Raw genomic sequence first — 24,958 nt, forward strand, 5'->3', positions numbered from 1 at the left:
CAGCAGCGCCACCGCCGGCGCCCAAGCCCCGGCCGCGTAGGCGCGCAGCCCGTCCGCGTAGAGCAAGTCGGGGGCCTGGGGGGGAGCACCCGGGGACAGCCGGGCCAGGCCTGGGGGTTCGGGGGACCCCGGCGGAGGCAGCAGCAGCAGTAGCAGCAACAGCCGCAGGAGCCGGAGCATGGTGCCGGAGGCGCCGGCCGGCTGCCGAAGCGGAATGCGGGAGCCGAGAGGCAGAGAGAGGATAGGGGGTTGGGAGGGGGAGGGGAAAGGAAGGCGAGATGGAGAGGAGGGTGGAGAGGAAGAGAGAAGGAATGAGTGGGGCCAAGGAGGACTGATGGTGCCCAGACTCAACCCATATTGGCCACTATGAGGGCCAGAGAAGTCAGGAAGCATGGCAGAAAGTGGAGAAAGCCGTCTTTAAAACGAAGAGCGGTGTCGGATGACGAGAAACAGGCGGGCCGGGAAGAGCAGATGGCAAAGGGCTGGAACTGGAGCGGGACCAGTGCTTTGGAAAACAGCATGAGGAGCCTCTTAGGACCCTTGACTCCAACCCTGAGGCCCATGGAATGAGCGAGGAGTGTGGATGGCTCCCACACACACACTTTTGGAAAAAGACCTTTAGAACACAACGTGGGATGCAGGCCTGTGATACCAAGCCAGGCCCAAATCCTTTCCTGCCCAGAAAGTGAGGCCTTATGTTGATCTGCGGGAAGGAGGAGAGTTTGAGCATGGCAGACGTAATCACACCCTGAACCTACTTCCACCAGTCTGAACAAAGATCCTTCATGCCCCAAACCAGCACACTCAAGACCCCCCTCCCCCATGCCCATGCCCAGCACATGATGCTCTTATAAGGTTGTCCCTGTGTATGTCTTCATGTTTGAGTTCGTCCTTCTCTGGGGGTATTTCTGTGACTCTGTCCACAGCCCCTCCTCTATTTTGTCATACCCTTCACCATACCCTTCACCATACCCTTCACCACTCTAGTACAATGGACACCAAGGTTTCCATGGGAACACTTCAGGCTTTAATACAATTTGCTAAGAATGATGGAAGGTGAGTAGGACATCTGGTCATTGAGATGGGAGACAGCAGGGGCTCTGGGCCCCAGATCCAATGCCCATCTCCCTGGAGTCTGGAGGCCTAGGCTCAGGGCCAGAACAGGTGTTACTCACTCAGGGCCCCTCATCTGAGTCCTGCAGGCCCACTTGAGCTCACAGCGTCAGCTGGGGGAAAATGGGGTTACCTGGGCCCCAGGATCCTCCCCAAGATCTTGCACTGCCCTCACCTCCTGTCAGGGAACAGCGTCTCCCTGCATTTAAGCCCAAAGGAAGTCCAGCGGCTCTGGTGTCAGGGGACCCAAGGGAGAGCCTGCGGGGTGAGAGGCCCAGGGGCCTGGACCGGCGAGGAGAGGGCCCTGGCGAAGCAGTCGGAGAAGGCAGAGGTGTCTCATCAATGAAGGTGGTGATCTCTTCCCGGAAGAAGCCAGGACCCCGGGGGGGTCCCCCACCTGACCCCAACATCCCACCCTCCAGGAACTGGCGAAGGCTGGCCAGCCCCCCACCTTCAGCTTCCTCCTCATCCTCTTCATCTTCCAGCCTTTGTCTTCGTCCCAGATACTCAGGAGGGCCCCCTAGGGCTCGGCTCTGGGCCGGGAGGACCCGGATGTCATCAGAGGATGACCACTTATGTAGGATGGAGCCTGATGCCCGAGGAGTAGAGAAGATGTTGGTCTCATCATGGGACAGACGACGGGACAGAGGGACCTGGGGAGAGGAGCAAGTATACTCAGAGGTGCTATACAGACAAAGGAGGTAAAGGCAGGAACCAAAGTGGGACCCTGCAAGATAGCTTCACCCCCTTAAACTTTTGCAAAACATCCTCTGGGGGTGCCTGGGTGGCTCAGTTGGTTAAGCATTAGACTCTTGATTTCAGCTCAGATCATGATCTCCCGGTTTGTGAGTTGGAGCCACACATCACGCTCTGTGCTGACAGTGTGGAGCCTGCTTGGGATTTTGGGGTTCTCTCTCTCTCCCTATCTCTCTGCCCCTCCCCTGCTCTCTCTCAAAAATAAATAAGCTAGGGGCTTCTGGGTGGCTCAGTCGGTTAAGCCTCCGACTTCGGCTCAGGTCAGATCTCATGTTCGTGGGTTCGAGCCCCGCGTCGGGTTCTGTGCTGAGAGCTAGCCCAGAGCCTGGAGCCTGCTTCTGGTTCTGTGTCTCCTTCTCTCTCTGACCCTCCCCCTCTCATGCTCTGTCTCGCTCTGTATCAAAAATAAATAAAACATTAAAAATAAATAAATAAGCTAAAGAAAAAAAATTCTCTGATGGGCAAACTGGTTCCAAGAGGTCTGAAGGGAGTTTCTTTTGCATGCCTTTTTTCACCTACCCCTTAGATGCTCTGAGGCCAGGGCTGGGGAATGGGGAGTCAGGATGGCTAACAGAGCCTGGAAACGAGTTAGTAAGGGGATACCCAGAACCCAGAATAGGAGGTCCACTCCCTAGTCCCATACCTGTAAGTAGTGGACCCTCTCAAGAGGGGGAAACAGCATGTGCCTTCCAGGCAGCAGCTTCACCTGGGTGGGGTCCCTGCTCCCTGGTCCTGTGGCACCATTAGCATCAAAACGAACTTTGCACACTCTGCCATCTGCATAGTCATCACAGCCTCCATCTAGGAGAGAAAAGGGGCAGGGTGGTTACAGGCAGGGAATACCCACTCCTGACCCCTCCCCCCTTAAAACTTCCTGCCCCCTTTTTAAGCTTCCCAGAAAATCCTTCTATTCACACTAGTCTGTAAGCTCCAAGAGGAAAAACAGGAGCGTCTAACATCTGTTGCATTCAGTGCTAAGTCCCTAGTACTTCATACATATAGATGTATTTATTGAAAGAATTACAAGCCCACCCCCAATAACTGTTCCTATAGCGGGGAGTCTCTCAGGGAGCTTAACCTCCCCTTAGTTCCACAGCCTTCCTTTATGGTTGTGTTAGGACTCTGGCCTGTTTCTCAGGCACTCTGCCTGGAGAGTGGAGGCAAAGCTGGGTAGTGTGGCCTTGGGGGCGGGAGGGGGGGGCGCGGAACCGACGCCCAGTGGAGGGAGCCCTCAGTGCAGAAGGAAGCAACGGGCGCACTTCGGGGTGAGTGATTAGGGGGAAAAGGGAGCCTGGAGTCAGCCCAAGGACCCGCAGGTTCTGTCCAGCAGGGGGCACGCAAGGGCAGCCCGTGCCCACAAGGAGAAGGGCTGGTAGAAAGGGGCAGAAAAGGGAATCGAAGCCCGGGAAAGCCAAAGCCCAGTCCCTCCTCTGACCGTCATCGCCATCCTCCTCGGACATAATGGCCACGCACTGCTCCCACACAGTGCGCACGTCGGCACGGTAGCGCTCGCAGGACCAGATGAAGGAGGGCAGCAGCAGCGTCTGCGCCATGGAGCACCACAGCACAGCCAGCACCATCCACGGCGGAGCCGAGTCCGACTTAAGGGAGAAGAAGCTCACCACCTAGCGGGAGGATGGGGAATGGCGCGGGTCACGACCCAGAGCCCAGAGGTCCCGTTTGATCCCAGATCCAATATCCTAGTGCAGTGAGTGGACAAGAAGGAAGGGATGGCCCAGTTCACAGAGGATAAAGCTGCAGGTGGAGATGGGATGAATAGAGGGGAAGGGACTGATTCAGAGGAAGATCAGGGGCAAGTACTAAAGATAAAGCCCCAGGGGATTGGGGGAGAGAAGCAGAGGTGGTAGAGAAAACTTGAACACAGAGAGGAATTCAGGAATATGGACTAGATGGGGATGCAAAAAGCTGGGGCGCTGGGGTGAACTCTGGGGTTTCCACCCGGAGTGTTGAGAGACCCTGTGGCAACTGGAGAGTGTTAGGAAATGGAGAATGGAGGTCCAGGGGGCTGAAGCATGGAGATACAGGAGATATGGTGGAGCTGGAAGACAGGTGGATGATGGGGTTGAGTAGAAGAAACTGGAAAACAGATGATGAGGCTGGGAGTGACAGGAACCAGGAGACAGATGATTGAGGCGGGGGCTCAAAATGTAGTGGAGTGGGCAGAAGAGAGGAAGGTGGACGGCGGGGCTGCTGTATGGCTGATGGACAGGGAGGTCAGGTGATTGTGCTGAGACCTGGATATTGGGGAGAGCAGGTGGGGGACCCCAATCTCACCAAGATGGGCACCCCTGTGAGTGAGTCATAGAGAAAGACGATGGCGCTGACCAAGTTGGTGACCTGCAGGGATGTCTTGGCTGACTCAGAGCCATCCAGTGAGGACCGCCGCTTCCCTCTGGCATCCTCCACCACGATGGCTGGCACCTCAAAGGCTGGCCGGGTACCCAAAGCCCCTGACCCTCCCCCCTTGGTCCCACCCCCAACCCCTGCTCTCCGGGCCAGGCGTGCCCTCCGGGGCCGGGCCCACAACGTCTGGTAGAAGGTGATGGCCACACAGACCAGCCCCATGACAATGCCCCCAAGGAGCAAGAGGCTGAAGCAGACGCCAAAGCCCAGGCCAATCTTGGAGACTATGAACTGGCAGCCACGGGCATAATAGCGCTCGCCGTTATTGTGCCAGCCAATGGAGGGCAGTGTGGAGAGGATGAAGCTGACCATCCAGATGCCCATGACGGCATGCAGCGCCTGCTTCTTGGCGTTGCTGAGGCGGTAGTTGACGGGCCAGCGCACCATCCACATGCGATGGTAGGAGAGCGAGGCGACTGTGAAGCAGGTGGCCAAGGCCAGTGTGTAGTAGGTGGACACAAAGACCTTGCAGATGCTCTCGTTCCAGTCGTAGTCGGAGGAAGCCTGGCGCCGTAGCTGCACCACGGCGAAGGTGGTGAGGGGCACAGCCGCCATGAGTATGTGTGTGCCCGCCAGGAAGCAGAGCAGTAACTCCAGTGGCTTGTGCTTTTGCTGCTTGGCCGAGATGCTGAGAATGATCCAGGCATTGGCCAGCAGTGCCAGGAGCCCACAGGCCAGCCAGGACAATGCGTTGGAGCGCAAGGAAGCCTCCTCTGCCCCTACCCCACCTCGAGCCATCCTATCCTCAATACCCCCACCCCCCTTGAACTCCTGGGGGTGGGGGCTAGGTCTCACCCAGGAGCCCCACTCACACACACACCCATGATGCGTACAATCCTTGCCCTATAGTGAAGCAGGCTACCGCTAGGCCTACCCTCCTGCTCAGCATTGCATGCCTGACCCAGCTAAGTTCAGGTGTGGAGGGCAGAGGAGGAGACTGAGGGTCAACAGAGGTGGTCCTCAGCCTCCATATTGGGTGGGGCCCTTCCTAAAGTATCCCTGTAGTTGATGGGGAGGGGGTGGGAGGGGCAAGCTGACTGCTTTCTCAACTATGAGGCTGGCCGAGGAGCTCTGGTCTCCATGCCGGGACTTCCAGTTCTCTTCTTCCTCTGGTTCTTGGCCAGCCGGGGATCTTCTGGGCACCCCAACGGGTGTGGGGGTGAGGCTCAGCCACCTGGACAAACTGCAAGGGAGAAACAACATGTGGGGGGAGGCAGAGGGCATAGGTAGGGCTTAGGCTGGTCTCCAGCTGACTTCCTGTGCCCCCTTCTCTTGAAAGTATAGAAAAATAACTGATTACTAGGGGTCATGGGGTCATTCAGAACATTCTCCTGTCTTCAGTCAGATGGCCAATCACATAGCCCACACCGGTAAGAGCCCTGCTTTCCAGACTTTCAGGAAAGAAGGTATTCTGACCTCTTGTCTCCTACCCCTTTTCAGCCCTTGTTCCTCCCTCTGGCATTCCCAGGTCCCTTCTTCTTATATCCTCTGCACAGTACTATTCAATCCCTATATCTTCATGTCCCTGAATCTCTCTTCCAGGCTACTGATGGCAGATGAATGACTTGTTTCTTCTTGAGGGTTCACGGAAAACTGGGATATGTATGCTCACACACCTCCTCCCCAGTGCTCCCACTCCTGGGTCCTGGGGTCTTGGTGCTCAGCCCCGTTTCCCCCAAGCCTGTATGATCCCCTTCTAGCTCACTAGGGATCTGGGAAGATGGGAGAAAGGAAGCTGGGATCGAGGGGCGGGGGGGCTAGGGAACCCGAAGGCGGGGAAACCGCTGACATCAGAAGCATCCAGAAATGGAAAGATGGGGAACTAGGGGGAAGGAGGAGAGTTTGAGCAGAAGAGAAAGAGGGGGCAAAGTGATAGTATCTGAAAATAGAAGGAAAACCCCAGAGACCCCTGGCAAGGAAGCTTATGAGGGAAGAGGGGTTGCGTGGAAAAAGAGAGCAGGAAATAGGAAGAAGCCCAATGTTGAATGACTTTCATTGGTAGACCTCCATTCTTTCTTCCCCTGCCCCAGCCTCAGTTTCCCGCTGATGGGAAAGAGGATAGTCCTGAATTTCCTTAAGCCGAGCTTCAGTGAGCCCTGGGGAGGGGTCTAAGAGGAAATCAGGTGAAACCTTGAACAGAGTGGAGGCAAGAAGGATGAGCTAATAGCTTTGGAGGTAAATAGGGGTAAAAATGGGGCACAGAAGTGAGAGGGTCTACTTCTTGTGGAAGAACCTCAGATCCTAGCCCTCCGTGAGAGGTCCTAATCCGCCCCCCACCTTTGTTCCCTCCGGAGCCCAGTATACCCTAGTTGCCATGGCAATGGCCAGCCAGAGGGAGGTGGAAGGAATTGGTCAGAAGCGCCCCCCCACTTCTCTCCCCTACAGCTTGGCACCCCTTCCTAACTACCCCCACCCAGGCCCAGCGGGTGGGCTGGGGGGGGGGAAGAGATGGAGAGTGAGAGAGGGAGAGAGGGAGAAGGATGTGAAGGACAGAGAGGAGGTGAAGGACAGAGAAAGATCAGAGGAAGGTGGGAGGGAGGATGTGGGGGACTCCACCGCGGACAGGGGTCCCTCACCATTCGGGGTGAAGGGGTAAGGTCAGGCGACTCCTCCCTCCTGCCACCCATCGTGTTCTCCAGGGCAGTGACAGCAGGTGGCTGGGGAGGAGGGGCCGGCCGGAGGGGCGAGAAGGCTGCTGGGGAGGAGGCGGGGAGGGGGCCGCGGGGGGGCAGGGGTCGTCTTACCTCTGGCTGCGCCCGGCACTGCCATGGAGACCGCACTCCCGACGCGGCTCGCCCGGGCTCCCGCCGCCCGCCGGCTCCAGCTCGCCCGCCCTCCTCCTTCCCTCCCTCCTTCCCTCCGGGCCTCCCTCCCCCTCCTCGGTCCCAGCCTCCCGGGCTCGGCCCGCTGCTCACTCAGTCTCTGACCCCCCAGGTCTGTCCAAGGCCCCCTCTCCCGGAGGCATGCCGGCCGTGAGCCCCGGGTCCGGGTCTGGCAGGGAAGAGGCTTGGGGGGCGCGGGGGCGAGTGCGGGGCGGGGAACTGGACGGCGGTGACTTGGAGGGGGAGGGGCAAGGAAGGCGCCGACAGGGAGGGGGCGAGGACGCTGGCTGGGAACCCGCTTCATTGGTGAGACGGTTCGTGTCCTGCCCCCACTCCACCCCGGTTTTCCACACGAACACAGGCTCAGAGAGGCAGCTGGTGGTGTTCAGGACCGAGGAGCTGGCTGTTCGGGCGGAGGAAGCGTGTGTCACTGTGTGTATCCGTGAGGGCTGCGCCCCGGGTGTAGCCCAGGGCGGGGGCTGTGCTGGAGGTTGTGATGGAGCTGGGGCTGCTGGGGGGTGAGGGTGGACACAGGGCTAAATGAATGCTTACCCCCCCTCCCCCACGCACACATACCGCTTTCTTCTTCTGGAACACAAACTCACACTTCTGTTGGGGACGCACACAATTAGCACGCACACATTACAGTTTCTCTTAGTCCTTTTTCTCCACCACACACATGTGTAGAGCACACACAATCCCTGGCGGCCTCTCCCTCAGTACATCACACGCGCAGGGTTACAAGGTCTTGGCCTCCTGCACACACAAAGTCCTGTGGGGTTGGCGGGTGGGTGATGGGCCTCCAGAGAATGTTTCCCTCCCCAGGGAAACTTCATCTCCTTACCCTGGAAGGCTGGCCACCTCTCCTCTGGGTCTCTCTGATCCCAAAGATTGGGAGATCCAGGTGCCCAGAGACAGGGGTGTCTGTGGCTGTCTGTCTCGCTCACGTACACACACACACACACACACACACACACACACACACACACATACACAGACCCACGAAGAAGAACATATTTACAGTAAGTTTATTGTATTTTTTCCGTCAGCTCGGGGAGGCAGGGGTGGGAGTGGGCAGGAATATGAAACAAGCAGTGGGGAGCCTTGGCATCAACTTGGTGTTCTTCCTGGAAGGGGCAAGTTGGAAAGAGAAGACAAGGGAAGGGGGGTAGGGACTGGCACAGTTGGTGAGAAAGGGAAGGAAGGAAAGGCCGAGGAGGCTGAGGATCCTGAGAGAAACGGTTCAAGAAGAGAAGAGTACTTGGGACCCCAATTTTCCTGCTTCCTGAATGGTTTGGGGGAGGGATAAAGACAAGTGCAGGGTAGGGGGGCGGCTGAAGCCTTCCCAGGAGCTCCTCTCAGGGTTCTCCCTCCAGCCAGCTCCCCACACCCTCCCCCTGGCAAAGCTCACCTTCCAGAAGGTTCTGCAACAGGGTGAGTGGTAGGTCACTGGGCACTCTCTCCCACAGGGCCTGTGTTCCCAGCCTGTGCTCCGATTAGGAGAACTGCCAGCTTTTGTCCTCTGGTAATAGGATTCTACCACCAGCAGGTGAGAGAGAGGGATTTTAGGGAGGGAGGCCCTCTTCCGTGCTTCTGAACTCTCTGAGGCAGGCCCTGAGTGGGGTGGGGTGCTCTTATGAATTCAAAGGTGGGTACTGGGCATCAGTGACTAACCAGCTGCAGAGTATTTGTCTCTGTGTTCAGGAAACAGCCATGGAACTAGGGGTTAAGAGACCTGGGCTTAGTCCTGACTCTGGCACATACTAGCTGTGTGACCTTGGGCAATCATCTGACCTCTTTGAGTTCCAATTCTGGTCCATAAGCTGGAGATGCTAATCTTGGTCCTTCAGTACTAGCTTTGTAAGATTTTCATAAGGTTTAAACGGACAAAGGATGTGAGACTGGCTCATCCACTGAGACGTACTGCTTGGGTGATAAGGAATTGTGTCTGGGCACAAGTATGGACTTTGTACATGGGCGTGTGTCCAGGGGAGCCTCTTTGTGCACAGATCATGAGGTGAGTCTGTGCCCTGCCAAAACAGAGTGAGGAAGCAAGGAGAATGGAGCAGTGGAGGCTAGCAGTCAGGAGGTTTTAATCTGGATGTGCTCGTGACTGGCTGTGTGATTTTAGGCTAATCCCTGCCCCCTCTGGTCGCAAGGTTCTGTCCAATAAAATGACAATCCTATGCTTCATGCTTCATACACCCAGCCTTGCCCTCCACGCCAGGCAGGGCTGGTCCCATGTGATTCCCTGGGACCAGTGGGCAACGGGGGAGAGAGCTGGGAAGAAATCATGGATAAGGGCTAGGCTTGATGCAAACAAAATGGGGAGGAAATGGTTGTAAGCCTCTGCAGGAGGAGGATCAATGGCCAAGGGTGGATGGAGATAGCAGGAGATGGTCAGAAATGCTGGGGTCTGCTACATTCATCTGGTCTGCAGGCCCTGGAGCCCTGCAGGAAACGCAAGGGGAGACAGCTGGGGAGGCTGCATTGCAAGTGGGAGGCTCCCTGGTCCTGTGCCTCAAATGAGATTACATGTCTTCTGTAACCGGCTGGAGGAACAAAGAAGAGCAAGTTTATTCCTCCCCAACTCCTTTGCCTCCTCGAAACTCTGTGTCTCCCATACTGCACTTGCCTTTCCAGTGTCTTGGTGGCCTCTGGGCCACAGCTGCAGAGTCATATGCAGAAATATCCCAGGCCCCCTGCCCCTTCTCCTCTGCCCTCTGCCTTCTTCCTACCCCCCTCAGCCATCCCTTTGCACCCTTCTTTCCTTGTCCATCACCTCCCTTTAACCCCCATCTCCTCACCTCCATCCCTCCTCTCTTTCCTCTCTTCTTTCCCCGCTCCTGCCCTCCCCTTCCCCTTCCCACTCTCCCCTCTCCCTCAACCCAGTTCCTTACTGGGGGCACTGGCAGGTCTTCTTCTCACTGAGGAGTCTCTTGATCTGAGACATCCGCTCTGCCTGGCGCTGTCCAGGAAGAAGGAGGGGAGTCGTGAGGGTCCCAGGCCTCCAGAAGGGATGTGCCCCTTGGAGGAGGGAATGGGGAGAGCTGGGAGAGAAGAAGCAGTTACTGTGGCTGAGGCCATCTGTCCCAGAGTTAACCCTTTGCTCTGTCCAGTCTTTCCCTCTGCGTGGGATCTGGGACAGGGCTCAGGTGGCAGTGAGGGAACTCGGCGGGAGGACAGAGAGAGCCACAGCACGAGTGTGGTACATATGCAGGATACCCTTGTTGGGAAGAGTAAGGGGAGTTCTGGGGAGGCTCACTCACCCTGCGGTGCCGGCACTTAACACAACAGAAGATGCAGAGCCCAATGAAAAGCAGAAGGCCTACAATCCCGCCCAGCACGATGGCCAGGAGATTTGGCCAGGCACTCGTGAGCTCTGGAGGCAAAACTGCAAGAGAAAAAAAGATGTGTTCAGCTCACTGCCCTCTGTCAAGGGGGCTGGGCATTCTAGAGGGCCCCAGCAAGGCCTCACCACCCAGTTACACTTGGGTCTCATCCTTGGGTTGGGAGAATAGGGTAGGGTCTGCAGGGCTCTCATGGGCCACCAGGGCTAAAGGGGAAAGGCTAGGGAAGGGGCTTTAAGGTTTAGAGACTATAGGGCACCCTGGGGACTGGAAGCAGTGGTTTCAGGCTGTCTGTGGTGCCTGTGTGTGTGTGCGCGCTTGTGTCCGGGTTTGGAAAAGAACCAGGGAAGGGACTCTTGGTCAGATGGGCTCCATTCCAGGGCTCTACAGGTAAGAACCCCACCTTGCCTTACATCCTGATGCCTGTGTGTCCAGGCAGCATGAGAATCCCAGCAGACGGGCTGGGAGGCAGGGACTCTGGGTGGTCTCCACCAACCAGGGAGAGGTCCCACAGATGAAGAGGGAGGGGCTTGGGGGTTAGGCCATGGAACCATGGTCCTCACTCACCCTCGATGTTGGATGTCAGCAGGACTTTGCCCTTGTCACTCAGTTGACATTCCCATGTTCCCACCTCAGCGTTCTCCACCCTTACCATCTTCTGCTGCTTTGAGACCTTGGCAGTCTGCTTTTCGAGTTTCAAGGTCAGTGTCAGCTCAGGGGAGGTGGGTCCCAGCACCTCACAGGTCAAGTTGTTCTCAGACTGAGTCACTGCAGAGGGATAATAGCCTGAGGCTGGGAGCCTGGACCTCTGAGTTCCTGGCACCTCCGTGCTCTAAGGGGATTCATAGAACAATCAAAGCACTTTCCGTGGATGCTCTTCTTTGAGCATCTCAGAGCACATTTTCATGCGGTTATATAATGCAAACACAGCTTTTGAGGCCGAGGGTCTTAGATGTGGATCCCCACCCCACTGCTTACTCTCTGTGTGTCCTTGCCAATTACCTGACAACCAAGCCTCAGACAATAATTAAAAATATACAATAAATTCACAAATGCACACAAAGCGCTTGAGTGAGTCTGGTGTGTATTAAGCAGCAAGTATTAGCCCCGATTATTTGTGGAGTTATGATCATGGGGGAGATAGGAAGTAAAGAGCTCAGTGTGGATCCTGACACTACCCTCATCACTTCCACACTAAGAGCAGATTTTGTTATCCTCATTAGGAAAAAGAGGCCCACAGAGGCAGGGCGCTTAGTGAGGATCATAGAGAGTTGGCCAAAGACAGAATTAGAACCCTGGTTCTCGGGGCACCTGGGTGGCTCAGTTGATTGAACGTCCGACTTCAGCTCAGTTCATGATCTCATCATTCGTGGGTTTGAGCCCCATATTGAGTTCTGTGCTGACAGCTCAGAGCTTGGAGCCTGCTTTGGATTCTGTGTCTCCCTCTCTCTCTCTGCCTCTCCCCCACTCACACTCTGTCTCTCTCTCTCTTTCTCTCTCAAAAATAAAATAAAACATTAAAAAAAAAAAGCCTGGTTTTCAGCTCACGCCTTTTGGGGATTCTCACCGGAGCCCACCCCAGGCTGGCTCTTGGATGTCAAGGAAGGACTGTGGATTCCAATCTCAGTTTGAAACCAGAAGACCCTGGATCAGATCTGTCAGGCAACAGGGCCTGTCCTGCTGGAAGGGCCCTGGGCCTCACCCCTCCACCTCTGGCCCCTGTCCTCCCCTGCTCAGCCTAGCTCCTCACCTCTCATCACTACCAGTTTCACTTCCTGCTGCAACTGCCCTTTGTCCAAGGTCAGGGTCAGGTTTCCAGAACCAGCATACCCAGACGAAACGTTGGGCAGGGTAAAGCGGAGTGGGAGCGAGTCCTTCATCTGGAGTTTTGGGTAGTGGGTAACCTCCGTCACAGATACCTTCTTGTTCTTCAAGGTGAAGGAGACCCAGAGCAAGGAGGAGGGAGCCTCCTCCGCCTCCCATCTCAGGAACCCCATCAGGTTTTCATCTTCGAAGTTAATGGGGAAGGAAAACTCCACCTGCTCCCCTTCTTTCGAATAGATGGTGTTAGGGACCTTCTGGAAAGCTGGGGGTGGGAAGAGAGAGAAGCTGGGTCAGGAGATTGGAAGATGAGGGTGTATGGGATAGGGTGGGCATGTGGTGGGGGCGGCAAAGAGATGGAAGGGGACCGTGTGAGTTCAAACACTCAGATTGCCATTTCTGGCCCCAAGTTCCCATCTACCTCTCCAAATCTCTCTAGTCTCTCCACCCCAACAGATTCCCAAGACAGCAAGCCCTCCCCCTGGAAGCCCTCATAAAACAGCCCAGCCATAGGATCCTCTCTGTCCTCGGGATCCCTAGACCACAGGGGGCGTCTGGCATGTACTTAGGTGCATAATTTATCAGCCTTCGTAAGATAAGAGCAAGTGCCTGACTAGGGCTTACTATGTGCCATGCATTGTTCTAAGTGCATTACATGAATCAGTTCTCGCTGTAACACTACAAGGTAGGTGTTATCACATTGAGCATCATCTCTGAAACCAAGGCACAGAGAGGTTCCGTAACTGGCCCAAGGTGAAGTCAGAGCCAGGATTTAAGTCAGTCTGTGCACTTAACCACCACACTACATTACCTTGTGTCACATAAGTGCAGAGGACAGGATCTAGGGTAGGACTTGCATTCTGGGCTCTTGGTACCTAGCCTCCCCCAACCAGGGTGCCTGGCTCACGATTTACATTTTTTTTTCTGTTTATTAGTTTTTGAGAAAGAGAGAGAGGGAGAGACACAGCATGAGTGGGAGGGAGAGGGAGACACAGAAACTGAAGCAGGCTCCAGGCGCTCCACACTGTCAGCACAGAGCCCAACATGAGGTTTGTATGTGGGGAGGGGGTAGGGGGGACTGAGACCATGACCTGAGCCAAAGTCAGAGGCTTAACTGACTGAGCCACCCAGGTGCCTGCCCCCCTGCCCCCGGCTCACGATTTAAAGGAGCAATGTAGAATTTCATTAGGGCTGGCTTGCTGACGTTAGGGTCCCCAAGTAAGTGTAGATTTACAGCTTAGTGGGATCAGGGAGCAGAGACAGCAAAGAAAACAGATGCCCTTGATGTTGTTCCTCCTTTGGGGCCTCCTCCAGGGGTCTTTGGGGCCCCTCACATCCCCTGTCCCTTCCTTCCTTCCTCCATGTCCACCATCCTGAGGGGTGGCTATTAATCAGCACCCTGAGGATGAGAGGGCCCAGTGTATCCCTCAGAGCATATTCAGCTCTGGGGGGCTGCGGGGCTGACCCTAGCCTCCCTGTTTCCCAGCAGCAGACCCAGGAGCAGAGCAGTGGGAGCAGAGGGAGGATCTGTACGCCACTGAGGCAGAAGGGAAACCGTAGGGGAGAGGAGCCCCTCCTACCCAGTACCACGATGTCTGCGGTGATCACCAATGTCTTCTGGCTCTGGGAGACTGTGCACGTCCAGGTGCCACTCTGCTGCAACTCCAGGTGGGACAGTGAGAGGCTGTGGATCGCATTCTTGCTTTTATTCCCTGGACCTTTCCATTGCACCGAAGGGTTACTACCAGAGGGGCTCTCCAAGGTCAGGGTCAGGCTCTGCCCTTGCAGCAGGTGGATTTTGCTGCCGGTGCTGATGCTCCTGCTGCTGCTGCTGCCGCCGCCAGTGTCCACTTTGGCAGTCACTGTGGAAGGAGCAGGTCACCAGTGTCACACACACACTATCCCCAAGTGGAAGGAAGAAGCCAGGAAACCAAGAGCATTTCTCCATCACCGCTGCCAACACCTGTGGGCCAGTCCCCATCCCCATCCTCCCAGGGCAGAGTTTCCTTCTCTCCCTTCCTTTCTTCTTTTGCCTCTCTCCCTCCTTCCTCTGCCTCCTGGTCCCCTTTTCCTCCATCTCTAGGTTTCTTCCTCTCCCACTGCCTGAGGTAGGAGGATTTGAGGAGATGTGGTGGCCAGTCTGACCCATCTTTGGACTGTTGAGGTACCACTAGCCCAGGGCCTGGTTTGGGGGCAGTGATGGGAGTCGGGGAGGGCCAGGCTGGTGGTGTCCTCATGTACTCACAGCTGAACACCAGCAGTTCCACCTCTTTCTTCCTGTCCTCCACCTCACAGATGTAAATCCCGGAGTCTGCTATTTCAAGATTCTTGATGACCAGAGGAAAGGATCCTTGATCCCACAGGAATTTTCTGGATTCAACACGAGTTTTCAGCTTGGAGGGACCTGGGAACAGAAGCCACATGGAGGAGGTTGGGGTGCCCTGAAGACATGGCAGCCCTGAAGAAGACAATGCCCACAACCTTTCTGATCTCAATTGCTAACTTTCTGCAGAATCTGTCCCGCATCAGAAAACCCCAGACTGGTGAGGAGGTCCCATCACCTTCACTTAACTGGCCAAAACAATATCTCACTAACCAAAATAAAATAATGTCCTTATTTCAAGAGCACCAACTCCTACATGCCAAATACTTTCCATGCATCACCGCAAGTAATTGTCACCATCGCAAAAGTAGGTACTGTTTGGCTTGTTTTGTAGATAAGGAAACAGAGACTCAGAGAAGTTAAATAGTTGCCTGGACTCTTACTTACACGTTGTTGGAAGGAACATAAACCGGTACAATTTCTTTGGAAGGTAATTTATAATAACTACCTGAGTCGCAAATGCACATACAAAAACAGCTGTCCACCAGGAAAGAATAGGTTAAGTAAATAATTCACACATTCAGTGAAATGCTGGACAAGAAGGAAGCTCTTTAATAGTTAAGAAAGGAGTGGTGCCCGGGTGGCTCAATAGGCTAAGCATCCGACTTTGGTTAAGGTCATGATCTCACAGTTTGTGAGTTCAAGCCCCGCTTCGGGCTCTGTGCTGACAGCTAGCTCAGAACCTGGAGCCAGTTACAGATTCTGTGTCTCCCTCTCTCTCTGCCCTTCCTCAGCTTGTGCTGTCTCTGTCTCTCAAAAATGTTTTTTAATAAACATTAAAAAAATTAAAAAATTGTTAAGAAAAAGGGTAATAGTTAAGACACATGATTAATTGAATCAAGCAAGATATTAGGTTACCATTTGTTGAAAAAGGAGGGAGAAATTTATCTACTGATGTCTATCTTTCTATCATCTGCCTTGTATAGGAACAAATATTTCTAGAAATAAATGTAAGAAAATGGTAACTTTGGTTCCTCTGGGGAGAGAAAGTGAATACCTATGAGACAGGTGCGGGAGGGGCCTTTACACTACATACCCTTTTCTACTTATTTTTTGAAGTTTACTTATTTATTTTGAGGGAGAGAGTGCGGGGGAGGGGGAGGGAGGGCGGAGAGAGAATCCCAAGCAGGCTCCATGCTGTAAGTGCAGAATCCTGACCCGGGGCTCGATCTCATGAAGCGTGAGATCATGACCTGAGCCAAAATCAAGAACTGGATGCTCAACCAACTGAGTCACCCCAGTGCCCCACCCTTTTTCTACCTTTTAAATTTGACTTCAGCAAGTAGCAGAGCCAGGATTAAAATCTGGGCCTGTGGAGTATACTATACAGTACTGTCTCTGGACATGTGGCCAGAATTTCTGTAGTAGAGGGCTTTAAAGCCTAATCTTACATAGCAAATGCAGTTTTTACTTAGAATGCATGTTTGGAGGGATGGGACAAAGATGGCTGAGGGAAAAAAAAAAGCTCTACCTCTACCTTCGGTTCCACTTCTGTCTCCCTAAGCAGTCACAGGCCCTCTCCCTGTTTCCGCCCTGGTGTGAGAGACTGGGTGTCAGGCTGGCATCTTGGTTCCTTCCCCACTGCTCAGGCTCCTCCATTTTGGGAGACCTTTCCAGTTGAGCTGTAACCCTGGGCTCTTCCTCAGCAATCCCTCTCCCCCATACACTTGAGCTTTCAGAGTCTCTAACCTCTGGCTCTTTCCTTAAGATCTGCACTTGGCTTAGCTCCCCAGTTGCTATGAAATCCTGCTCCATTCCATTCACAATTTACCAAGCTTCTTGGAGAAGTGGTCCTCTCTGGTTCTTCCCTCTTTTCCACCCTTTTTTTCCCTCCTCCTATGGAAGCACTATTTCCTTTTCTTCATCTTGGGTTCTTGTTCTGACATCTGCGTTTAGGGGTCACCCCAGGCTCTTCCCCATTCTTACAGATGTTCTAAATTCCAGGGCACCCCTGTCAGTGCTGTGGAGGACTCCCAAATTGAGATTCCCAGACCCAACCTCTCTCCTCAATTCTGGACCCACATTTCCAGTGGCTCATGGGAAAATTATTTGAAAATCTTGGGGCACTTGGGTGGCTCAGTTGGTTAATCGTCTGGCTTCAGCTCAGGTCATGATCTCACGGGTTGTAGGTTTGAGCCCCGCATCAACTCTGTGCTGACAGCTAGCTCAAAGCCTGGAGCCTGTCTTCAAATGCTGTGTCTCCCTCTCTCTGACCCTCCCCTGTCCACAATGTCTCATTTTCTCTCTCTCTCTCAAAAATAAATAAAACATTTAAAAAAAAAAAGAAAAAAGAAAATCTGGCCATCACCCAAAACTCCCTTGATTTAAAATGAAGTGTGTCACCCTTGCCCTAAAATAACTCTTCCTCCTTCATCTCCTTTCTGTTTCTGGGCCCTGTCATGGCCCTGTTACTTGTGCAGGACATACTGTTGTTGTTTTTAATTTGAGAGAGAGACAGAGCACAGGCAAGTGCGGAAGGGGGCAGAAGGAGAAAGAATCTTCAGCAGCCTCCACACTCAGCAAGGAGCTGGATGCAAGGCTTGAAGTCAGGAACCATGAGATCATGACCTGAGCTGAAATCAAGAGACTGACTCTCACGAGGCTCAACCAACTCAGCAGCCCAGGTGCCTTGGGATGTCACATGCTTTGTAAAAGAGATCACAAGGTGGTGTGGAAGGTCTAAAAGTATAGGTGGGTCTGGAATAGATCGTGGAGAAGACCAGCGTTGCACCAAGCCTTACAAGAATAGGCAGCAGGCCGGAGCAAATGTGAGGAATAAGCACACCCAGGAAGCGGAAATGCTGCAGGAAAGCAGTGAGGAAACTCCCGGGGCCAGGGCACAGGTTTCCAGCCTGGAAGCTGTGGGAAGTGGTGCCAGTGGTAAATGTCCAGCAGAGCCTCCTGGGCCTGGTCCGGTGGACAAGGGAGCGACATGCACAAGGTGTTGCTTTGGAAGTCAGTACTGAGGCAGGTGGGAGAAAGTCAAAGTAGGAAGGACTGGGAGCACAGAGAATTGCCAGGAAGCTTCCACTGTAATCCAGGTGGGAGTTCTGTAGCTTTGGCTAACGATGGTGACATTCTCATGGGAACAAAATCGCTAAATAACAAAAATTCAACCGAGTGAATTGTAGAGATCTAACTGTCTTTATTAATCCATCCACACAGTGGGCAGCATCCCATCTAGCAAGTGGAAGTGATCTCCAAAGGGCTATAGAAAAGGAAAGGTTTTTAAAGGTAGAAAGGAAGTGGAAAAAAGGAAATTATTAGCGAAGAATCCACTGTTTTAGGCAAGATCCCTTTTCTAAGGGAAACAGAAGGGGTCCCTCAGTCCATGTCCTGGTGTTGACAAGGAAATTCCCATCTTGACTGGCTAAAGGTTACATTTCTAGAAGGTTGACACTGCAGTTAGATTGGGTATTAAGTCTTGGTTTACTGACTTGGGGCCTTAACCTAAGTGACTCCATTTTGAGCCTGTGGTTTTCATTTTAACAAGATGAAACAGAAAAACACTTTCAAAGGAAGGAATCGCCATCATGGGTGACTGATGGGAAACCAGAAATTGAAGAAGAGAAAAATAACCTCCGATTCTCTGGCTCAGAAAGTGGAGAAGTCAGGAGAGTGAAACTGCCCTCATCAGAGATCAGGAAGTTGGGAAGGGGAACTGTTCTGGAAGAAACTCAGATCCAGGGAACAGAACAAAAGCACTGACACAAAAGACAGGAATTTTTAGAAAGGAGCACCTTGTTTCAACCTCAGAGGCAATCAAAGAAATGCAAATGAAAACAACAATGATATATTTTTCAACTGTCAAATTAGCAGAAAGGAAAAAGAGAAAGAAAGAGAAGTGTTAAATACTACTACACAGTTCTGTCAAAAGTGCAAAAGGCACACAGTTAACTGAACTTATTGTAAACAGACAGAACCTTTCTGGAAGCAATCTTGTAGTATATGCCATCCATTATTAAAAGTTTATATCTTTAATTTCATTTCTAGAACATTATCCTTAAAACAATAATTTAAAAATGCAAACGAGGGGCACCTGTGTGACTCAGTCAGTTGACTGTTGAACTCTTGATTTTGGTTCATATCATATCTCATAGTTGTGAGATCGAGCCATGTGTTGGGCTCTGTGCTGGGTGTGGTGCCTGCTTAAGATTCTCTCTCTCCCCCTCTGTCTCTTCCCCCTCCCCCTCTCTAAAAGAAAATTTAAAAAATGAAATAAAATAAAAATGCAAACCAAAATGTAGATACAAAAAATAGTGTTGTCAATAGGGTACATTAGACCAAAAGTAAATGGCTGTATATTAGAGTATATTAATTTGATGGAATATTAGGTTAGCACCAAAATAACTAAAACAATTTAGTTTTCTCTCTTCCTATTTAACCCATTCTCCCCACCCACTTCCCTCTGGTAACCATCAGTTTATTCTCCATAATTAAGAGTCTGTTTCTTGATTTTTTCTCTCTCTCCTTTCTCTTATTTTTTTCTTTTGCTTTTTTGTTTTGTTTCTTAAGTTCCACATATGAAGAAAATCAGGGGGCGCCTGGGTGGCTCAGTTGGTTAAGCCTCCGACTTCGGCTCAGGTCAGATCTCGCATTCGTGGGTTCGAGCCCCGCGTCAGGCTCTGTGCTGACAGCTAGCTCAGAGCCTGGAGCCTGCTTCCGGTTCTGTGTCTCCCTCTCTCTCTGCCCCTCCCCCTCTCATGCTCTGTCTCTCTATCAAAAATAAATAAAACATTTAAAATTAAAAAAAAAAAGAAAATCATATGGTGTTTGTCTTTCTCTGATTTATTTCACATAGCATTATACCCTCTAGCTACATTGATATTGTTGCAAATGGCAAGATTTCATTCTTTTTTATGACTGAATAATATCCCATTGTATGTATATACCACATCTTTTTTTATCCATTTGTCTATCGATGAACTGCTTGGGCTGTTTCCATATCCTGCTGTTGTAAATAATTCTGCTATAAGCATAGGGGTGCATGTATCCCTTTGAATTAGTGTTCTTGTATTCTTTGGTTAAATACTTAGTAGTGCAATTACCAGACTGTAGGGTAGTTCTATTTTTAATTTTTTGAGAAATGTCCACATTGTTTTCCACAGTGGTTTCACCAGTTTGCAGTCCCACCAAAGTGCAAGAGGGTCCTTTTTCTCCACATCCTCGCCAACAAGAAATTGTTGTTTCTTATGTTTTTGATGTTTGCTTTAGCCATTCTGATGTGTGTGAGATGATATCACATTGTAGTTTTGATTTGTATTGATTTGCATCTCCCTGATGATGACTGATATTGAGCATCTTTTTTCTTTTTTTATTCCCTCCCACTTCCACTGGCTGCTAACTGAGCATCTTTTCATGTGTCTGTTGACCATCTCTGTCTTCTTTGAAGAAATGTGTATTCATGTTTCTTCCCCGATTTTCAACTGGACTCTTGGGGTTTTGGGTGTTGAGTGGTATCACTTCTTTATATAATTAGGATCCTATCCATTTATGAGATATGTCATTTGCAAATAGCTTCTCCCATTCAGTAGATTGCTTTTTAGTTTTATTGATTGTTTCCTTTACTGTGCAAAAGCTTTTTATATTGATGTAATCCCAATAATTTCTTTTTGGTTTTATGTCCCTTTCCTCAGGAGACATATTTAGGAAGAAGTTGCTACAACTGATGTGAAAGAAGTTACTGCCTATGTTCTCTAGAATTTTTATGGTTTCAGGCCTCACATTTAGATTTAAAAAATTTTTTAAATATTTTTTTATTTTTGAGAGAGAAAGACAGACAGAGTGCGAGTGGGAGAGGGGCAGTGAGAGAGGGAGAGGGAGACACAGAATCTGAAGCAGGCTCCAGGCTGTCAGCACAGAGCTGGACACAGGGCTCAAATTCATGAACTCTGAGATCATGACCTGAGCCAAAGTGGGATGTTTAACCTATTAGCCACCTAGGTGCCCTTGTATTGAGTTTTGAGAGTGTTTACATAGTCTAGATACTAGTCCTTCACTGGATAGGTAGTTTGCATATATTTTCTTATATTTTATAAGTTGTCTTTTCCTCCTCTTAATAGACTTTTAAAGGGAAAAGTTTTAAATTTTGATAAAGATAAATTTGCACATTTTTCTTTTTATGGATCATGCTTCTGGTAGCAAGTTTAAGAACTCTTTGCCCAGTCCAGATCTTGAAAATTCTCTTATATATGTTATAATTTTACATTTCACATTGAAGTTTATACTCCATTTTGAGTTAGTTTTCAAAAAAAAGTTTTTAATGTTAATTTATTTTTAAGGGGGAGGGGCAGAAAGATGCACGCGCGCGCGCGCGCACACACACACACACACACACACACACACACACAGAGTCCAAAGCATCAGCACAGAGCCCAACATGAGGCTCAAACTCATGAACCAAGAGATCATGCCCTGAGCCAAAGGCAGACTCAAAACTGACTGAGCCAACCAGGAACCCCCTGAGTTAGTTTTAAAATAAGATGTGAAACTTAGCTCAAGGGTTTGTTGTTGGGGAGGAGCCAAGATGGCAGAGAGGAAGAGAGCTCTGTAAACTTCGTCTGCCCCATCTATCAAACTGAGAAGGACATTACTCTCATCTGCAAGAGCGGAAGGAGAAAATACAGACTCCAAAAAGAAGACAACTTCAAAGATGCCTGAGTGAGTGAGTGCGAACTGGGGAGATTGAAAAACGGGCCAGCCCAAGAAGGGCAGGGGAGGTGGGAGCCCTAGCCCAACATGGGGCAAGTGCGTGGAGCTCCTGAGAGACAAAGTGAAGAGAAAGAGAAACTGAACATGCTCATAGTACTGTTTCTGGGGAAGAGATAAAGAATGGTTAACCGCGCTTGGAGAGAGAAACTCTCACCCCATATATAACTGCTGGGTAGCCCAAATCTCGAACCTGGGTGGTACAAGGGAAAGAACAGCTTCTAGCCCTGCGCCATCCCAGTGGGGAGTCCGCGGCACCAGCAGGGAATGGGCGGTAGCAGCGGCAGCACAGGGGTGCTCACTTCTACCTCAGCAATGGGAGTGGGAGTACGCACCTCATTTCCACGGCACATCTCGCCTCCAGCATTGGCCGCGTGAACCCCGAATCCCAGGTGCCAACAGGGATAAAATAGCCCCCACTCCTACACGATCCTGGCAGGGGGTTGGCGGCGGTGGAGGCCGGGGCTCCTTCTTCAGCTGCAGGAGCTCGCAGCGCATTTCTGGCAGCACTCGATGCTTCAGGCAGCAGCAGCACAAAACCCAGCCAGCGCCAAGAGAAACTGATCCTTCCCCCAATGCAATCTTGATGCTGGCTGGGGGCTGGGAGTCCGCAGTGGTGTCTGTGAGGGCATGCACTTCACCTCCTGCTGTGCACCTTGCCTCAGGCAGCACACCTTGCCTCACGCAGTGGCAGCGCAAATCCTGGCCTGACCCAAGAGAAACTGATCCCTCCCCCTAAGAAGCCAGCTACCAAAGCAAGCACATCACATCTATGGCAGCATACAAGTGCATGGACTAGGACTTTGACCAAGGCAGGCCTGGAAAATACAACTTGGTTCAGCTGCGGTGCAAGGAGATGGGACTCATTAGAGTGGCCTACAGTGCTTAGTTCCAGCGGAACATGGTGTGCCGCCATTCTAGTTTCTGCAGCCACCAAGGTGGAGCCTCTGAGAGCAGCCCCCAGACCTACTACACCAAACCATGCCTATCTGCAAGGGAGTGCTGCTGCTTTTTCTTTTTTCTTTTTCTTTTTTTCTCTCTTTTTTATTTTGTACTAATTCTTTATTATTATTACCTTTTTTACTTAAAAATTTTTTTTTAATTTTTACTCCTTATTTTCCTTTCTTATTTCTCCCTCTTTTTATTTTTTCTTTCTTGCAATCCAGATATATTCTCCTGGATCTCAGCCTTATCTCTCCCCTCCACTGGTCATACACTTTTAGACTGTCCATTGTCCTTTGTTTCTCTGATCCCCTTTATTTTTTTCTCTTTTTTTCATCTCTTTCCTCTCCATTTTCTTTCTTTCCTTTCCCCCTTTTAATGTATTTGTTTGTTTGATTTGTCTGTGCATTTGTGTGCCTCTATTCCCTCTGTGCTTGTCTCGCTGTTTTCCTTCTTAGGGCTACCCCAAGAAACAAGCCAAAGTGTGCATGACAGCAAGTCCCAAATATCGCTGAGTAGGGAAATAAAATATTCAAAGGCACAACAAGAGAAACTGAGAGACACCATTAAAAGGATATTTCCTGAAACGACAGGCCCTGGACAGTCAATAAGCCTCCTTTAGCAGAGCAATATTAACAGGTGCACAGTGCACAACGAGCTTTTTAAAGCTGACAAGAGACAAAAAACTAGCAAAAATGACAAAACGAAGGAACTCGCCCCTGAAGTACCTCCAAGAGGAAGTCACAGCCACAGAACTGCTCAAGGCAGATCTAGACAACATACCGGATCAAGAATTTTAAAAACTTGTCATAAAATTAATCGCTGGGGTTGAAAAAGCATCAAAGAAGCAACTGAGACAGTGACTAGGAACTTTGAAAATAGGTGTGATGAGTTTAAAAAAAGCCTATAATAGAGGTGAGTAACAAAATGGAGGCAGCCACCTCAAGGACTGAAGAGGCAGAAAGAAGAATAGGTGAATGAGAAGATATAGTTATAGCAAAAGAGGAAGCTGAAAAAAAGAGAGAGAAATTGATACAGGAGCAGGAAAGGAGAATTCAAGACCTGAGTGATACAATCAAACGGAACAAATCCGTATCATAGGAATTCCTGAAGAGGAAGACGGAGAGAAAGGTTCTGAAGGGATACTAGACCAAATTATAATGGAGAATTTCCCAAATCTGGGAAAAGAAATAGACATTCAAATTCAAGAGGCACAAAGAACCCCCTTATGACATATTATGAATTGACCTTCGGCATGACATATCATAGTGAAACTGGCAAAATATAAAGACAAAGAGAGAATTCTGAAAGCAGCTAGGGATAAAACGGCCCTCACGTACAAAGGGAAACCTATCAGAATGGTTACAGACCTATCTAATGAAACTTGGCAGGCCAGGAAGGGATGGCAGGAAATCTTCAATGTGATGAACAGAAAAAACATGCAGCCAAGAATCCTTTATCCAGCAAGCGTCATTCAAAATAGAAGGAGAGATAAAGGTGTTCCCAAATAAACAAAAATGGACATAATTCATGACCACCAAACCAGCCTTACAAGAAATCCTAAGAGGGACTCTATAAGGCAAATGTTGCAAAGAATACAAGGTCCCAGAGACACCACTATAAACATGACTTGTATGGAGAACACAATGACTCTAAACCCACATTTTTCAATAATAACACTGAATGTAAATGGACTGAATGCTCCAACCAAACGACACAGGGTAGCAGAATGGATAAAAAAACAAAACCCATCTATTTGCTGTCTACAAGAGACTCATTTTCGACCTGAAGATACCTTCAGGTTAAAAGTAAAGGGATGGAGAAATATCTATCATGCGACTGGAAGCCAAAGGAAAGCCACAGTAGCCATACTTATATTAGACAAACTGGACATTAAAGTAAAGGCAGTAAGAAGAGATGAAGAAGGACATTATATAATAATTACAGGGTCTCTCCATCAGGAAGAGCTAACAATTATAAATATCTATGCACCAAATTCAGGAGCACCCAAATACATAAAGCAATTAATCACAGACAGAAACAATCTTATTGATAAGAATGTGCTAATTGCAGGGACTTCAATACTCCACTGACAGCAATGGAGAGATCAACCAGACAGAAAATCACTAAAGATGCAATGGACTTGAACGACACATTGGAACAGATGGAATTGATAGATATATTTAGAACTCTGCATCCTGAAGCTAGGGAATTCAACTTCTTTTCGAATGCACATGGCACATTCTCCAAGTTGATCACATACTGGGGCAAAAAGCAGCCCTCCATAAGTATAAATGAATAGAGATCATACCATGCACAGTTTCAGATCACAATGCTATGAAACTTGAAATTAACCACAGGAAAAAGTCTGGAAAACCTCCAAAAATGTAGAGGTTAAAAACCACCCTACTAAAGAATGATTGGGCTAATCAGGCAATTAGAGAAGAAATTTAAAAATATATGGAAACAAATTAAAATGAAAATACAACAATCCAAAATCTCTGGGATGCAGCAAAGGCAGTCCTAAGAAGAAAGTATATTGCAATCCAGGCCTATTTCAACAAACTAGAAAAAGCGCAAATTCAAAATCTAATGGAGCACCTACTGGAACTAGAAGGGAAGCAGCAAGAGCACCCCAA

The 24,958-nt window shown here is 50.4% G+C and overlaps 3 protein-coding genes and 1 long non-coding RNA gene across 7 annotated transcripts in view; 1 reads left to right on the forward strand and 3 right to left on the reverse strand.

Moving 5' to 3' along the window:
- P3H3 (prolyl 3-hydroxylase 3) overlaps nt 1-239 on the reverse strand; it is a 10,820-nt gene extending 10,581 nt beyond the window's left edge. Inside the window, 1 exon segment of the mRNA XM_029953091.1 lies at nt 3-239. Coding sequence (XP_029808951.1) covers nt 3-180 — 178 coding nt within the window. The 5' untranslated portion in view covers nt 181-239.
- Nucleotides 240-1,004: 765 nt separating this feature from the next.
- GPR162 (G protein-coupled receptor 162) lies at nt 1,005-7,358 on the reverse strand. 2 transcript variants are annotated; one of them, XM_029953873.1, is made up of 5 exons: nt 7,209-7,358; nt 4,165-5,476; nt 3,305-3,494; nt 2,513-2,670; nt 1,005-1,766 (listed from the first exon to the last, which is right to left on the reverse strand). In XM_029953873.1, exons 2-5 carry the CDS (start codon nt 5,029-5,031, stop codon nt 1,215-1,217), a joined length of 1,767 nt encoding a protein of 588 aa, XP_029809733.1. In that variant the 5' UTR covers nt 5,032-5,476; nt 7,209-7,358; the 3' UTR covers nt 1,005-1,214. The 2 variants fall into 2 exon arrangements, with proteins under 2 accessions (XP_029809733.1, XP_029809732.1); XM_029953872.1 differs by lacking the exon at nt 7,209-7,358 and adding an exon at nt 7,038-7,145.
- A 79-nt stretch (nt 7,359-7,437) lies between these two features.
- LOC115303900 lies at nt 7,438-14,914 on the forward strand. Of its 2 annotated transcripts, none has more exons than XR_003914285.1 (5): nt 7,438-7,547; nt 8,585-8,664; nt 13,773-13,954; nt 14,370-14,450; nt 14,582-14,914. It is a non-coding gene; the product is annotated as an uncharacterized LOC115303900 (long non-coding RNA). The 2 variants fall into 2 exon arrangements; XR_003914286.1 differs by having other exon boundaries at nt 13,776-13,954.
- The window catches only part of CD4 (CD4 molecule), a 46,609-nt gene continuing 29,776 nt past the window's right edge, over nt 8,126-24,958 (reverse strand). For both annotated transcript variants that reach the window (XM_029953874.1, XM_029953875.1), the window contains 7 exons: nt 14,532-14,690; nt 13,867-14,148; nt 12,216-12,551; nt 11,033-11,233; nt 10,385-10,509; nt 10,016-10,083; nt 8,126-9,667 (listed from right to left, as the gene is read on the reverse strand). In XM_029953874.1, coding sequence (XP_029809734.1) covers nt 9,637-9,667; nt 10,016-10,083; nt 10,385-10,509; nt 11,033-11,233; nt 12,216-12,551; nt 13,867-14,148; nt 14,532-14,690 — 1,202 coding nt within the window. In that variant the 3' untranslated portion in view covers nt 8,126-9,636. The remainder of the gene's footprint in view (nt 9,668-10,015; nt 10,084-10,384; nt 10,510-11,032; nt 11,234-12,215; nt 12,552-13,866; nt 14,149-14,531; nt 14,691-24,958) is intronic.

Source organism: Suricata suricatta, chromosome 10 (assembly GCF_006229205.1).
Source record: "Suricata suricatta isolate VVHF042 chromosome 10, meerkat_22Aug2017_6uvM2_HiC, whole genome shotgun sequence".
In the NCBI taxonomy this organism is placed as follows: Eukaryota; Metazoa; Chordata; class Mammalia; order Carnivora; family Herpestidae; genus Suricata; species Suricata suricatta.

Coding starts and splice junctions, on each gene's coding strand:
- GPR162 (XM_029953873.1), bottom strand. CDS start 5,031: ATGGCTCGAGGTGGGGTAGGGGCAGAGGAGGCTTCCTTGCGCTCCAAC. Junction 3,495..4,164: donor TCACAGGGGTGCCCATCTTG/GTGAGATTGGGG, acceptor TCCTCCCGCTAG/GTGGTGAGCTTCTTCTCCCT. Junction 2,671..3,304: donor CGAGGAGGATGGCGATGACG/GTCAGAGGAGGG, acceptor TTTCTCTCCTAG/ATGGAGGCTGTGATGACTAT.